The sequence below is a fragment of the Gobius niger genome (genome assembly GCF_951799975.1).
Source record: "Gobius niger genome assembly, chromosome: 1".
Classification (NCBI taxonomy): domain Eukaryota; kingdom Metazoa; phylum Chordata; class Actinopteri; order Gobiiformes; family Gobiidae; genus Gobius; species Gobius niger.
This window is the reverse complement of record NC_136852.1, coordinates 71,303,061-71,319,858: the sequence shown is the minus strand read 5'-3', so window position 1 is coordinate 71,319,858 and position 16,798 is coordinate 71,303,061. Positions and strand designations below refer to the sequence as shown.

The 16,798-nt window shown below is 49.6% G+C and overlaps 1 protein-coding gene across 1 annotated transcript in view; it reads left to right on the top strand.

Annotated features, from left to right (window-relative positions):
* Positions 1-1,226, top strand: part of stpg2 (sperm-tail PG-rich repeat containing 2) — a 155,077-nt gene extending 153,851 nt beyond the window's left edge. The window contains exons 13-14 of the mRNA XM_079552425.1: positions 67-351; positions 1,017-1,226. Coding sequence (XP_079408551.1) covers positions 67-291 — 225 coding nt within the window. The 3' untranslated portion in view covers positions 292-351; positions 1,017-1,226. The remainder of the gene's footprint in view (positions 1-66; positions 352-1,016) is intronic.
* The last annotated feature ends 15,572 nt before the right edge of the window (positions 1,227-16,798 follow it).

Below are 16,798 nucleotides of genomic sequence, written 5' to 3'. Positions count from 1 at the left end.
GAGCGAGCTGAAGCCGATCCTTGGGAGAAGTACGTGACAGAAAACAGATCTCTGTTGTCTCCGCAGCTCAGTCCGGGTCTGCTCAACACCGTCCTGAGAGGCACCTTCAACGTCACCCTCAACAACCCCCTGGAGACCGGCGCCGGCCCGGGACACTGCCCCCACAGGCCCACGCCCCGCGCCCCGTCCAGCAACGCCCTGGACCCCGGCATGGCCTCCGCGTCCGGACTCAAGCCGTGGAACCGCGCCCCGCCCAACACTGTGGACACGCCCCCTCCCAGCATCTTCTAGGCGTCCGGCAGGGTCGAAGTTCAGAAGTCGCACGGCTCACGACCTCCAGGGTAAGAAGGAGTTTGAATCTACTTGTTCTTTAACCTCTTAACTCCCGCCTGAACCGAGAAGATCCTTTTCCTGACGTCATCAGATTTTTTTTCCCATCATTTTTCTGTTGGGTATTCAACTCATTTTTGTAACGTTTCCTTCACGTCGAAAGGAGCAGCTGAGGTGGCTCGGGCATCTGTTCCGGATACCTCCTGGTCCCTCGGGAGGTGTTCCAGGCATGTCCTAGTGGGACGAGGCCTCGTGGAAGACCCAGGACACGCTGGTGGGACTATGTCTCCGAGCTGGCCTTGTGTCGCCTCGGGGTCAGAGCAGCTGGAGGAGGTGTGGATCGGGAAGTCGGAAGGCCCCGGATAAAGCGGGAGAAAATGGATGGATGGATGGATGGATAGTTAATAAATTATAAGTTTATAAACAAATAAATAAGATCGTAAAAAAAATACACAAATTATGAAAGAATAAATTGCATTTGGATATTTTTGTGCTGCTAATTTCACAGCCTCATCTTTCCTTCCACAGATGTTTGAAAAGCCGCTCATTTTCCTATTTATTCCTAATGCGCTAAACGATCCCTCAGTTCATTCACAGCTAATTCACTAATCAGAGCTGCTTTACAACGTGTGACTTTTTCAAGGCTCGACTCTTTCTTTCTCTTTATTGCAGATGATTGTGGCGAGCGGCGACGGAGGCCGCCATGATGACGGCTCCGCCATGACGTGCCCGGACGCGGTGACTCTGCACTTTTCCTGTGGATCGCTCGGCCCCCACTACAAAGCCGTATTTAATCAAACACTATTAAAAAGATATTAGCGTTCCGAGTGGTTGATGAGTTTCCAAAGCGTGCCACTTTCTAAAATAGCCCCCGTGATGATTCACTCTCATCCTTTTCAGAACGGCACAAAGGTTAAAAGAACTGTCGAGCCCCAGATAATAGCTTCAGATTATTCACACGACTCTGCTCCCCGACTTGAAAGAGCGAGCCCCGCTAAAATGAAGCTTCTTTTCTCAGCTTTATCCAAGTGTAATGGGATTCACGCGTGGCAGTGGCCTTGTCTGAAGTCGTACTGTACCGCATGAAGCACACGTGCGTAGGCGAGTAGAAATCAGATAAGACGTGGCTTTGTGTCTGACAGCGGCTCTTAAAGCACACAGCAGGGCGCAGATAGCAAGAGAATTAAAAGATAAACAAGGTAAATGTGTAAAGAAGTAGGGCTGAAACATAACTGCAAACCTATCTACTATTGTGATAGTGATTCTATTAATATATGTGAAACGCCCAGAGTTCTGTCTGACCAACCAGTGTAGTGCACAAAAATGCAGAGCCAGGTTCTGCTTTTACAAGATTAAGTTTTATTATTGCAAAAGGTTTATAATGTTAAAAAGGTATTGTTAAAAATGGGGGGTTTATCCAAAAGTGCAGGTGTGCGCAATTGTCAGGCAAGGGGGGGGAGTCGGTGGAGGAGTTTGGGTCAATTTCTTCAGTCCGAGTGGCAAGGCCGTGCAGCGGTGACTGTGGTTCTTTGTCAGACCTTGGTTTTGTCTGGGACCCACTTTCCTCCCAGAGCCACGCCCGTAGATCCAGCACACATGAACAGTCTGCTGCTTAAATGGACACACAAAGAGGAGAAGGTGGGGGATACAGCTCTACCAGGTTACATATGTTTTATATTTCATGCAATTGAGCTGCATATAACCTTCTAAAAGTGCTGGTAAACATCATGGTATTTATATAATACATTACAGCTTCATGTAGAAACGGGACAAGAGGAATTTCATGGAGTTGTCAGAAAAACATCCTTGGTTTTAATCTTATAAAAAAGTGACACTCTCATTTTCTCCCTAAAGCATTCTCTCCGAAACACAAGCTGCAAAACGCTTCTTGTTTTATGAATATCTGCTTCATATTAACGTCAGAAGATGCTACAGTTAGATGCTGTTTAATACAATGATCTGTGTGGATGGTGATGAGCGGAGACACCGTGACCTAATCCTCGTTTGTTACAAGCAGTGAGAATAATTTAGTACTAACACTAACAACTCATCCTTAACCTTTCATGGGGTCGACTGTTAGATCTCTATGCAGTTAGTGAACTAGAGCTTCAGCAGCATTTTCCCAATTCGACCGTCCTTACCCGGGGGAAGGGGAAGTGACATCACCAACCGCTGTCTTTAAAGTTGTTGGTGGAGCAGACCAAACAAAAGGGCATGTCGCCCCCGACTGTATTGTGTCCAACAACAACATAGTGTCCAAACAAAGACATTTAAGGCAAAAAACATAAATCCAAATGATCCTTTATATTTCCCTTTAGCCTTTTTTTTGTATCTCAACAGCTGTTTCATAAAGCTACAGTAGCAAATGATCCATGTGGCTCAAGTTTCTACCAAATGAAGCAAGACGACAACATGTGTTTTGTCACTTTTATAAACTTTGGCTTGTGCAGAATCTTGTTTTTTTTATTATTAAATGTGCTCCTGTCAGTCAACAGTGGTTGTGCATGAATCACTCCAGGGTGGGGCTGAGGGGGGTGGGGGGATTGGCGCAGTGGCTTATGGGATGGCACATAGCTCCTAATCACCGGTTCATTAGCACCAGAGGTCCCTATGCTAAAGTGGCCATGATTTTCTGAGTTAGCATCGAGGCTCCTTTTCCTAACTCCTTCCTAACTGACAGACCAATTCGGACGCTTCTTATCATGGCGGACGCTGACGCACATCCGGTTTGGCGCAAGACCTCTTACCAATTTACTGGTTTCGGACGGGGCCTTTGTTTGTAAAGACGGCAGACCAGACAAACATGATTCTTCTGATTGTCTGATAGACTCGATCATTGTGATTGGTGAACATGTCTTTCACTCAAATAGTGGAGGCACAAGACAGGAAACAAAAATAAAAACCTCAGCCTCTCGAGGTTATGTTACTGCAGTAGCTCAAACCTTGGATAAAGGTTAATCGTGCAGCTCTACAAAGAAGTAATAATAATAGGATAAAGGTGTTTTATGCACAAGGAAAAATAACTTCAAGAAGCAAGCAAGGTTCTTGCATGTGGGTTATTGCACAACAACTATTCAGTTTTTACCTTTTGAAGTATTTGTACTTCAGAGTGGTCTTACAACAGTACTTTTTACTGTAATACTATATTAGTATGTGTCTCTCATTTACCTTGCTGTGCAAAATTGTAAATGACCCCCATAGTACATAAGACGGTGTTTATAAATGACCCCCATAGTACATAAGACGGTGTTTATAAATGACCCCATAGTACATAAGAAGGTGTTCAGTAATTGACCCCCATAGTACATAAGAAGGTGTTTATAAATGACCCCCATAGTACATTAGAAGGTGTTTATAAATGACCCCCATAGTACATAAGAAGGTGCTCAGTAAATGACCCCATAGTACATAAGAAGGTGACGTTTGTTAAAAAGTGCACACGGTAAAACACAGCTGGGGCCGGTGCCAGTGAGTCAGGGCGATACAAAGTTAGAAAAATGGAAGCAGAAGCTGTGCCAATGAAAATAGAATTACTGCCTCGTTTGCATGAACGCAGCACTATTGATTTTTGTGCTGACTACCGAACAATAGGTCTTTAAGTCACACACCAAAACATTATTTATCTGGTTGTTGTTGTTTTTTAAACACACTGCTCTGCTCATTCATCATGTGCGCTTCTCTCTTTGCTTATTACTTTCAAATATGTGCAATTCAACACCGTATATTAGTGACTCCAGGGAGAAAAAAACAAAACAAAGTCTAATGCTTTATACAGACTTTTTAAAACAACTTTGGCTCCACAGTGTTGGATCCGGGCGAAGTGAAGTGGACTGTGGTCGAGTGGTCGAGTGGTTAAGTGGCAGAACATTAAAAGTCTCTCGTGTTCTGAGTTTGTGGGTTCAAGTAGCAGGTTGTGTGAGTGCTCTGTGGGCTGCAATATATACAAGTGCTCCAAAGTTTGCATACCCCTGGCAGAGTATTTGAAGAAAGAAACCAAAATGACCCTGACCAAAGGTTTACACACCCTGGTGATCTTGGTAATACAAGTGTTTATGGGATGATTGGAGGGTCTTTCATCTCCCCCTGGTGTCTCTGGCCAGAAAACCATGTTTGCAACTTGACTGCCACCGGGTCAGAGTCACCAATACACACTAATGGAATCATGAAGAAGAAGCTAACATGCTAATGGGCAAAGCTAATTGTGGGCTAACATCACTTTAAACAGTATTTACAGCCAAATTTGAGTGAAATAAATGATTTCCATTGTATAATTGGATGTACAATATCCCTCTCTCCCTTCGTCTTTTCTGTCAGCGTAGTATTTATTCTCCAAGACAATAAGTTAAAAAATCGTAACTTGCTACGACACCTGCAGTTGCGCTTATGGCCTCTAGGGGGAAGAGCTATTTAGTTCTGCTTTAAACCTAAAGCTCTCTGCACAGGCGTCGTCCACAAAGGGAATGACCACATTTGCATTACAGTGTTGTCGGGGGGATTCCGTGTGTCACGTGGATACCAAACGTGTCAGCATTTGTGAATGGTCTACGATGTAAAGGGTGAGTTTGGTCTATTTTTTTTACTGATATTTAGTGACATTCAAACTCAGCTGTTTCACTCTCCAAACTGACCTCAGCTTGAAGACTCTCGCCGGCCGCGGTAGCTCCGGTCCCGAGGGCCGGCGCGCTCACATGTCCACCGCCGGCAGATTTATGTTGAGTGATTGTCGGAGGAGAGAGCCGTAAATCGGGCCGTGCGGAGGTAACAGGCTGTAAAAGTGCTTTATCTGACAGCGTGGCCCCCTGTGCCCCCTTACCCACCAAACCCCCCCACCCCCATGCACACGCCGCTCCTCCGCTGTTTTATCGCTTACACATATGCTCCACTTAGCTCCACAGCCGCGGCGTTGTCAAGCTTTCACATTCAAGTGCATTGTCCAGGCGCTCCTTCACTTCTTACAGCGAAGGCCGCGGCGTTTTCTGTCAAAACATAATCAATGAGGATCTTTTGAAATTTGGATTTGACTCCCAAGTGGGTCTCGCACAGAACCACGAACCAACAATTGGAGACTTTTCAGATTGAATAAAGTTGAAATAAGTTCAAATGTGAGGCTGAAGCTGTGGTTCGATGCAGCTCCTCAAAAACTGCTTTTATTATGAAATCAAGAACTTGCAACAGAAGCGAATCCTGAACTGAAGTCTCGTTTGCTCAAGGCTTTAGTCCGATGTTTAGTCACATTTTTATTATTTCTAAATGAGAAAGTTTCAGTCTAGCTTTAGTCAGTTTCATTTAAAAAAAATAGGTTAAAATAAGTGTTGGAAATCTGTCCCCACACACACCTGTCCCCACACACACCTGTCCCCACACACCTGTCCCCACACACACCTGTCCCCACACACCTGTCCCCACACACACCTGTCCCCACACACACCTGTCCCCACACACACCTGTCCCCACACACCTGTCCCCACACACCTGTCCCCACACACACCTGTCCCCACACACACCTGTCCCCACACACCTGTCCCCACACACACCTGTCCCCACACACACCTGTCCCCACACACCTGTCCCCACACACCTGTCCCCACACACACCCGTCCCCACACACACCTGTCCCCACACACACCTGTCCCCACACACATCTGTCCCCACACACACCTGTCCCCACACACACCCTTCCCCACACACCTGTCCCCACACACACCTGTCCCCACACACACCCGTCCCCACACACACCCGTCCCCACACACACCTGTCCCCACACACATCTGTCCCCACACACACCTGTCCCCACACACACCTGTCCCCACACACCTGTCCCCACACACCTGTCCCCACACACACCCGTCCCCACACACACCTGTCCCCACACACACCTGTCCCCACACACATCTGTCCCCACACACACCCGTCCCCACACACACCCGTCCCCACACACACCTGTCCCCACACACACCTGTCCCCACACACATCTGTCCCCACACACACCTGCCCCCACACACACCCTTCCCCACACACACCCTTCCCCACACACACCTGTCCCCACACACACCTGTCCTCACACACACCCTTCCCCACACACACCCTTCCCCACACACACCCTTCCCCACACACACCTGTCCTCACACACACCTGTCCTCACACACACCCTTCCCCACACACACCCTTCCCCACACACACCCTTCCCCACACACACCTGTCCTCACACACACCTGTCCTCACACACACCCTTCCCCACACACACCCTTCCCCACACACACCCTTCCCCACACACACCTGTCCTCACACACACCTGCCCCCACACACACCCTTCCCCACACACACCCTTCCCCACACACACCTGTCCCCACACACACCTGTCCCCACACACACCTGTCCCCACACACACCTGTCTTCACACACACCCTTCCCCACACACACCTGTCCCCACACACACCTGTCCTCACACACACCCTTCCCCACACACACCCTTCCCCACACACACCTGTCCCCACACACACCTGTCCCCACACACACCTGTCCCCACACACACCTGTCCTCACACACACCCTTCCTCACACACACCTGCCCCCACACACACCCTTCCCCACAGGAAGTGGGGGTGTGTGTGGGGACAGATGTGTGTGGGGACAGATGTCCTCACACACACCCTTCCCCACACACACCCTTCCCCACACACACCTGTCCCCACACACACCTGTCCCCACACACACCTGTCCCCACACACACCTGTCCTCACACACACCCTTCCTCACACACACCTGCCCCCACACACACCCTTCCCCACACACACCCTTCCCCACACACACCTGTCCCCACACACACCTGTCCCCACACACACCTGTCCCCACACACACCTGTCCTCACACACACCCTTCCCCACACACACACCTGTCCCCACACACACCTGTCCCCACACACATCTGTCCCCACACACATCTGTCCCCACACACACCTGTCCCCACACACACCTGTCCCCACACACACCTGTCCCCACACACCTGTCCCCACACACCTGTCCCCACACACACCTGTCCCCACACACCTGTCCCCACACACACCTGTCCCCACACACACCTGTCCCCACACACACCTGTCCCCACACACCTGTCCCCACACACACCTGTCCCCACACACCTGTCCCCACACACACCCGTCCCCACACACCTGTCCCCACACACACCTGCCCCCACACACACCCGCCCCCACACACACCCGTCCAAAGCTCAAGGCTTTAGTCCGATGTTTAGTCACATTTTTATTATTTCTAAATGAGAAAGTTTCAGTCTAGCTTTAGTCAGTTTCATTTAAAAAAAATAGGTTAAAATAAGTGTTGGAAATCTGTCCCCACACACACCTGTCCCCACACACACCTGTCCCCACACACCTGTCCCCACACACCTGTCCCCACACACACCTGTCCCCACACACCTGTCCCCACACACACCTGTCCCCACACACACCTGTCCCCACACACACCTGTCCCCACACACCTGTCCCCACACACCTGTCCCCACACACACCTGTCCCCACACACACCTGTCCCCACACACCTGTCCCCACACACCTGTCCCCACACACACCTGTCCCCACACACCTGTCCCCACACACACCTGTCCCCACACACACCTGTCCCCACACACACCTGTCCCCACACACCTGTCCCCACACACCTGTCCCCACACACACCTGTCCCCACACACACCTGTCCCCACACACCTGTCCCCACACACACCCGTCCCCACACACCTGTCCCCACACACACCTGCCCCCACACACACCCGCCCCCACACACACCCGCCCCCACACACACCCGTCCCCACACACACCTGTCCCCACACACACCTGTCCCCACACACATCTGTCCCCACACACACCTGTCCCCACACACACCTGTCCCCACACACACCTGTCCCCACACACACCTGTCCTCACACACACCCGTCCCCACACACACCTGTCCCCACACACACCTGTCCCCACACACACCTGTCCCCACACACCTGTCCCCACACACCTGTCCCCACACACCTGTCCCCACACACACCTGCCCCCACACACACCTGCCCCCACACACACCTGTCCCCACACACCTGTCCCCACACACACCTGTCCCCACACACACCTGTCCCCACACACCTGTCCCCACACACCTGTCCCCACACACACCCGTCCCCACACACACCTGTCCCCACACACACCTGTCCCCACACACATCTGTCCCCACACACACCTGTCCCCACACACACCCTTCCCCACACACCTGTCCCCACACACACCTGTCCCCACACACACCCGTCCCCACACACACCCGTCCCCACACACACCTGTCCCCACACACATCTGTCCCCACACACACCTGTCCCCACACACACCTGTCCCCACACACCTGTCCCCACACACCTGTCCCCACACACAACTGTCCCCACACACACCTGTCCCCACACACACCCGTCCCCACACACACCTGTCCCCACACACACCTGTCCCCACACACATCTGTCCCCACACACACCCGTCCCCACACACACCCGTCCCCACACACACCTGTCCCCACACACACCTGTCCCCACACACATCTGTCCCCACACACACCTGCCCCCACACACACCCTTCCCCACACACACCCTTCCCCACACACACCTGTCCCCACACACACCTGTCCTCACACACACCCTTCCCCACACACACCCTTCCCCACACACACCCTTCCCCACACACACCTGTCCTCACACACACCTGTCCTCACACACACCCTTCCCCACACACACCCTTCCCCACACACACCTGTCCTCACACACACCTGTCCTCACACACACCCTTCCCCACACACACCCTTCCCCACACACACCTGTCCTCACACACACCTGCCCCCACACACACCCTTCCCCACACACACCCTTCCCCACACACACCTGTCCCCACACACACCTGTCCCCACACACACCTGTCCCCACACACACCTGTCTTCACACACACCCTTCCCCACACACACCTGTCCCCACACACACCTGTCCTCACACACACCCTTCCCCACACACACCCTTCCCCACACACACCTGTCCCCACACACACCTGTCCCCACACACACCTGTCCCCACACACACCTGTCCTCACACACACCCTTCCTCACACACACCTGCCCCCACACACACCCTTCCCCACAGGAAGTGGGGGTGTGTGTGGGGACAGATGTGTGTGGGGACAGATGTCCTCACACACACCCTTCCCCACACACACCCTTCCCCACACACACCTGTCCCCACACACACCTGTCCCCACACACACCTGTCCCCACACACACCTGTCCTCACACACACCCTTCCTCACACACACCTGCCCCCACACACACCCTTCCCCACACACACCCTTCCCCACACACACCTGTCCCCACACACACCTGTCCTCACACACACCCTTCCCCACACACACACCTGTCCCCACACACACCTGTCCCCACACACATCTGTCCCCACACACATCTGTCCCCACACACACCTGTCCCCACACACACCTGTCCCCACACACACCTGTCCTCACACACACCCTTCCCCACACACACCTGTCCCCACACACATCTGTCCCCACACACACCTGTCCCCACACACACCTGTCCCCACACACACCTGTCCCCACACACACCTGTCCCCACACACACCTGTCCCCACACACACCCTTCCCCACACACACACCTGTCCCCACACACACCCGTCCCCACACACACCTGTCCCCACACACCTGTCCCCACACACACCTGTCCCCACACACACCTGTCTCCACACACCTGTCCCCACACACACCTCTCCCCACACACACCTGTCTCCACACACCTGTCCCCACACACCTGTCCCCACACACACCTGTCCCCACACACACCTGTCTCCACACACCTGTCCCCACACACCTGTCCTCACACACACCTGTCCTCACACACACCCGCCCCCACACACACCTGTCCCCACACACACCTGGCCCACACACACCTGTCCCCACACACACCCGCCCCCACACACACCTGTCCTCACACACCCGCCCCCACACACACCTGTCCCCACACACACCTGTCCCCACACACACCTGTCTCCACACACCTGTCCCCACACACCTGTCCCCACACACACCTGTCCCCACACACACCTGTCCCCACACACACCTGTCTCCACACACCTGTCTCCACACACCTGTCCCCACACACACCTGTCCCCACACACACCTGTCTCCACACACCTGTCCCCACACACCTGTCCTCACACACACCTGTCCCCACACACATCTGTCCCCACACACCCGTCCCCACACACACCTGTCCCCACACACACCTGTCCCCACACACCTGTCCTCACACACACCTGTCCCCACACACATCTGTCCCCACACACCCGTCCCCACACACACCCGCCCCCACACACACCTGTCCTCACACACCCGCCCCCACACACACCTGTCCCCACACACACCTGTCCTCACACACACCTGTCCTCACACACACCTGTCCTCACACACACCTGTCCTCACACACACCCGTCCCCACACACACACGTCCCCACACACACCTGTCCCCACACACACCTGTCCCCACACACACCTGTCTCCACACACCTGTCCCCACACACCTGTCCTCACACACACCTGTCCTCACACACACCTGTCCTCACACACACCTGTCCTCACACACACCTGCCCCCACACACACCTGTCCCCACACACACCTGTCCCCACACACACCTGTCCCCACACACATCTGTCCCCACACACACCCGTCCCCACACACACCTGTCCCCACACACACCTGTCCCCACACACATCTGTCCCCACACACACCCGTCCCCACACACACCTGTCCCCACACACACCCTTCCCCACACACATCTGTCCCCACACACACCCTTCCCCACACACACCTGTCCCCACACACACCTGTCCCCACACACATCTGTCCCCACACACACCTGTCCCTACACACACCTGTCCCCACACACATCTGTCCCCACACACATCTGTCCCCACACACATCTGTCCCCACACACATCTGTCCCCACACACACCTGTAGCTCTGAAACGCAGCCCCATCATTCCTCTCCGTCCTGTACAGGCAGCGCAGCCTCTCCTCCCCGTCTCTGATAGTTCCTGTGGGCCTTTTAGCCTAATGAGGTGTTTACCCTCCCCATTATTCTGCAGGGAGCCCACAGCGAGGTGAGGCACGGCACACGGGGAGGCGCGAGGCGTACAGCAGGAAATCAGAGGAGCACAATGGGCTGTGATTGAATTGGCACATTTACGGCCACACACAGGGGAATTCAAACGTTTCCTGTGGATTACTCACATAAATGTAGGGGAATGTACGGCGTGAGTTCATATTTTCATACAGGAATAATGTGTGAAAGGCAGAAGAGTTGGATAAAGCCAGGTTTACATTTGAATATGACTCAAAATGTCTAGTCGTGCAAGAAATAAGGACTTTTTAGGATCAGTCAAAAATAATTCTAATCATCCTGTGCTAACATTGACTGTGTCTTCCCACTCCTCCAGAGCAGAAGGAGAGCAGTCTTGTGTCGCATATTGGATTATGTTGATGTAGCTCAATAAATAAATGAACTGAACTTCAAATGGAACAACTTTAGCAAAAGAATTAGTGTTGTGAGCCTTTATTATTGGTCAGTACGTTTGTTTCCACTCACTTCTGAAACATTCATGTAACGTGAGGTTTTCCCCTCTTACCCCTCACCCCGAACCGAACGCATTTTCTCCAGTTCGGCTTTACCCAAATCTAAAAGCTACGTAAGACCTACAAAAGTGATCGTAGCTTTGTTGTCACATTGTCGCCGCGTTTTTGTCACTTTTTCTTGCTTTCCTGGCACGTCTTTTGTTGCTCTTTTGATGTGTTTTCATCCTCATTTACGTCGCTATTTTGATGCTTTTTATTATTAGATTTGGGTAAAGCCAAAAAATGTGCTCGGTTCAGGTGGGGGTTAAGTTAACACACTGAGTGGATTCGGCTATGGAGTGCCAACGATCCATGATATTTGTGGCACCACAGCGTATTCTATGTTATATATGGACACATGCTGTGGCTTTGCTTAATTCCATGTTCCTCGGTTCCTGAGAAATCCTAAGCTAAACAGGGGCTAGTTTTGATCAAGATTTGTTTTTCCAGAAATGGAGATATTGAATGTTTTTATGAAACACTACTGTCTCCCTCATTTCACTCTCTTCACTGAGCTGTGACTGAAAACAGGGGCTTCAGAAAAGAACATCGACTATTGAGAATGTCTGGGCGTGAGTTTCACGTACAACATAGAGCTGAAATATTGGGACAAAAATAGGATGCGGTGGTGGGTTGACTCATGTCTGTGAAAACGGTGCAATTCATCTTCCAGGCCTGTGTGAGGCGCTGTGACGCTGACACAGATAATAGAACAAGATGTAGAGGGTGCAGTAAACAGTAAAAATGAGGTGACAAGTTTTTTCGGCTCGTCACCTGTGGCTTGTGGACGGCAGTGGAGCAAAGAGGGGCGGAGTCAAACCATCATAGATCCATGAGGAAAACTCATTATAAGGTCAGTAGTTTATGGATCACAGACTCTGGAGCTGTGATGTCATCGCTTTAGTAAAAGTTGCGGAGATGTAACAACGGAGCCACGTAAACGGTGTTTTGAGATCTTTCCTCTGGGACCTAGTTTGGAAAATGTTCGTTTACAGACCCCCAAAACGCCGGGCTCGTATGGACGATACACTGGACTGATAAAACATCTTTGTGTTTGGTCCTCAGCTTTGTATGGACAGGGCCAGTGAGCGGGGCATTGAAAATACACGCTGAACTAACGAGGGCCGTGGTCATTTTCACAAGTTATAGACGAGACTCGTATCTTCTCGTCTCGTCTTGCTTCAACCTCCACACTTACAAGTTATTCAGTTTGAATGCGCTGAGGTCAGATCTCGTCATTTCATGTTGAAATGAGAAATAGCCCAGTTTGTGCAGATGAGGCCATTTCTTTCCTTCCAAGTGAAAGGTCCAAAACATCAGAAGAACCATTGGTTTTTGGCCGGATCTCGATACTTTGTATTAAAGGGATATTTCAGGATTTTTGACATAGGGCCTCATTTCCTAGTTATCCAGAGTGTTGCTGATTTCTCGAGATTTCAAGCAGTTCTTATATTTGAAGAGTTTTGTTTGTCGATTGTGGGACAAGACCTCGTGGAAGACCCAGGACACGCTGGTGGGACTATGTCTCCGAGCTGGCCTGGTGTCGCCTCGGGGTCCCCCCAGAACAGCTGGAGGAGGTGTGTGTGGATCGGGAAGTCTGGGCGTCTCTGCTGAGACTGCTGCCCCTGCGACCTGGCCCCGGATAAAGCGGAAGAAAATGGATGTCTGTGTCGATAGAATAATTTTAACCATTTTACATTTAAAATAACTTATATTTGAGCAGCATCAGCTTCGTGGTTGTATAAGCTACGCAGCGGTGGAGTGATGTGCTAGAAAATAGTCCCTCAAAATGCGATCATTCCTGTGATGCAGGTCAGATATATTCCAAAAATTATATTGTATTATATATTATATTCCAATTTATATGGTTAGTCTGGCGTTATAAGTGATTTTGATTATTACACTAAACGATTACAAAATGAGCATAATCGATATATTTTTAATTTTTAATTTTGATTTTTTTTTTTTTTTTGCAAAGCAGTCTTGCATTATTTCACGGCGCTGGGATTATTTCCCCTTCGCATTTCACGTGCCATGGCTCATGCTTTTGACTGACATAATAACAAACAGCGCTGTGTGATGATGTCATCAGGCCGCGCTGCTCAGTTTACTTGTGCAGGTGTGAGAGCTGGCCAGCAGGGGGCAGGTGTGAAACAGAGACCTCTCCTTCATCGAGGCAAACTTTGAAATACTTTTATGACTGTTCAGAAAACAGTTTTATTAATGAATCTAGAAATAAAACAACAAATAGGCAACAAATAATCGTTTGAATAATCGTGATTTCAATCATGACAAAAATAATCGTAATTATTATTTTTTCCATAATCGTGCAGCCCTAGTGTGGAGCGGGTCAGACTGTTTTTAATGCAGGCTAGCTGATACCATAGAAATGCACTAGCCTTGCATTAGCTTAGCGCCACGAAACTCCTCAAATATAAGAACTGCATGAAATATCCCTTTAAGTTTCCGTACATTTTTACCTCTTCCAGGTGATTTACTTTGACGACACCCTGTAAAAACATGTGTACATATCTGTCTGACCTGGAATGTTCCGCAGTGTTGCTTTAAACATGTCCAGGCCCGTTTTGGACACATTACAGCTTCACTAAAACCCTCACATAATGTCTCCCTTTTAGCAGCGAAAGAGCCGGCGAGCGCGGTTTATTTATGCCCGTGTGGACACTTACCTTTTCCCTGCGAGCTGTTTTACATGGCTGCTCTAATTAAATGAAATAAATCAGGTTGTGGCCCGGGTGCGGGGCCTGGGAACACGCCCGCACCCCTCTGCACGGCGCTGGGTAAATCTCCATTATGGCGCATTACACGGCCCATCACTCATGTTGCTTATGTGGCTGAAATATGCAAACAGAGGGGGGCTCGTAAAGGTGATGGATGTCCGAGCGGAGCCTTTCGGGCGCTCGGCTCTCATCCCTCATGGACGGCCCCGAGCTGCAGTGATGTCACATGACACGGGAGATAAAGACAGACATGTTGTGTGTCAGATGTTGCTCACGAGCGCCTTCACAGCCCAGAGGGGGGGACGGGATCCATGAGGGGGGGGGCGGGATCCATGAGGGAGGACACCTGAACATGATGAGGTTATAGAATCAAAAACTCTATAATACAGCACTTACACTCGGGGACCACGGGGACAGTACAGTGTTTAGGACAGTCATTTTTAACCTCTTAACTCCCACCTGAACGGATCCCATTTTCTCCAGTTTGGCTTTACCCTAATCAAAACGCTTCTTGGGGAAAAAAGCACCAAACAGCCACAAACAAATGAGAAGAAAACAAGGATGTAAACGCAACAAAAATGTGACAAAAATTCAACAAAAATGCGAAAAAAAATCAACAAAAATGTGACAAAAACTCAACCAAAAAGTGACAAGAATTCAACAAAAATGTGACAAAAATTCAACAAAAATGTGACAAAAACTCAACCAAAAAGTGACAGAAACTCAACCAAAAAGTGACAAAAACTCAACCAAAAAGTGACAAAAATTCAACAAAAATGTGACAAAAACTCAACCAAAAAGTGACAAAAACTCAACCAAAAATGTGACAAAAATGTGACAAAAACTCAACCAAAAATGTGACAAAAATTCAACAAAAATGTGACAAAAACTCAACCAAAAAGTGACAAAAATTCAACAAAAAAGTGACAAAAACTCAACCAAAAAGTGACAAAAACTATCTGACAAAAATTCAACGAAAAAAGTGACGAAAATTCAACAAAAGTGTGAAAAAAATTCAACCAAAAAGTGACAAAAATTCAACAAAAATGTGACAAAAACTCAACCAAAAAGTGACAAAAACTCAGCAAAAATGTGACCAAAAAAAAGTTTTGTGGGTCTTAGCTTTCAAATGAGGTGCTACACAGACCGATATAATGGCCAAAGAGGACAGAATGCATTTGATTCAGGCGGTAAGAGGTTAACCGTTGTAGATGTGGCACCGATTATTTACCTCTTACTTCTCGACTGGAGAGAACCAGAGTGACGCCTTATTTCAAAGCTACAATATTGATCTAAACGGATCTTTTTTCTCACATTGTTGCCGTCACTTTTTTGACTTATTTAAATCATCACTTTTGTTACTTTTTTGTCACACTTTTGCCGCTCTTTTGTCACCTTTTTCATCATGTTTTTTGCTGAGTCTTTGTCGCTTTTTTACTGCGTTTTCATCCTCATTTCTTAACATTTCATAACCCTAACCCTCTTTTTCCAATAAATTTCAATAAATGGGACTGTGGCCTCATAAAAACACTTACACTTTGACTATATCCACACGAAGACAAAACGCTTATGTTTTCAGAAACTTCCTTTGCAAGCCTGAAGCCAGTTTAGTAAGTATGTGAGCATCCACATGGGTCTAGTCAGGTCTGTGAAAACGGCGCAATTCCTCTTCCAGGCCTGTGTGAGGCGCTGTGACGCTAACACAGATAATAGAACCAGATGTAGAGGCGCATGTGCAGTAAAGTTTTGTGGAATGTAAACAGAGAAAATGAAAGTGATTGAAGGATTTAGGATCTACAGAAGAGACGAGGAGGAGAGTTTATTCTTCAGACGTAAAAAACCTGTCAGTGACTTTTACTGTCGGTCCAAAAACATAGACTGACTCGTGTTTTTGTACTTGTCACCTGTGGCTTGTGGACGGCAGTGGAGCAAAGAGGGGCGGAGTCAAACCATCACAGATCCAGGAGGAAAACTCATTATAAGGTCAGTAGATTATGGATCACAGACTCTGGAGCTGTGATGTCAT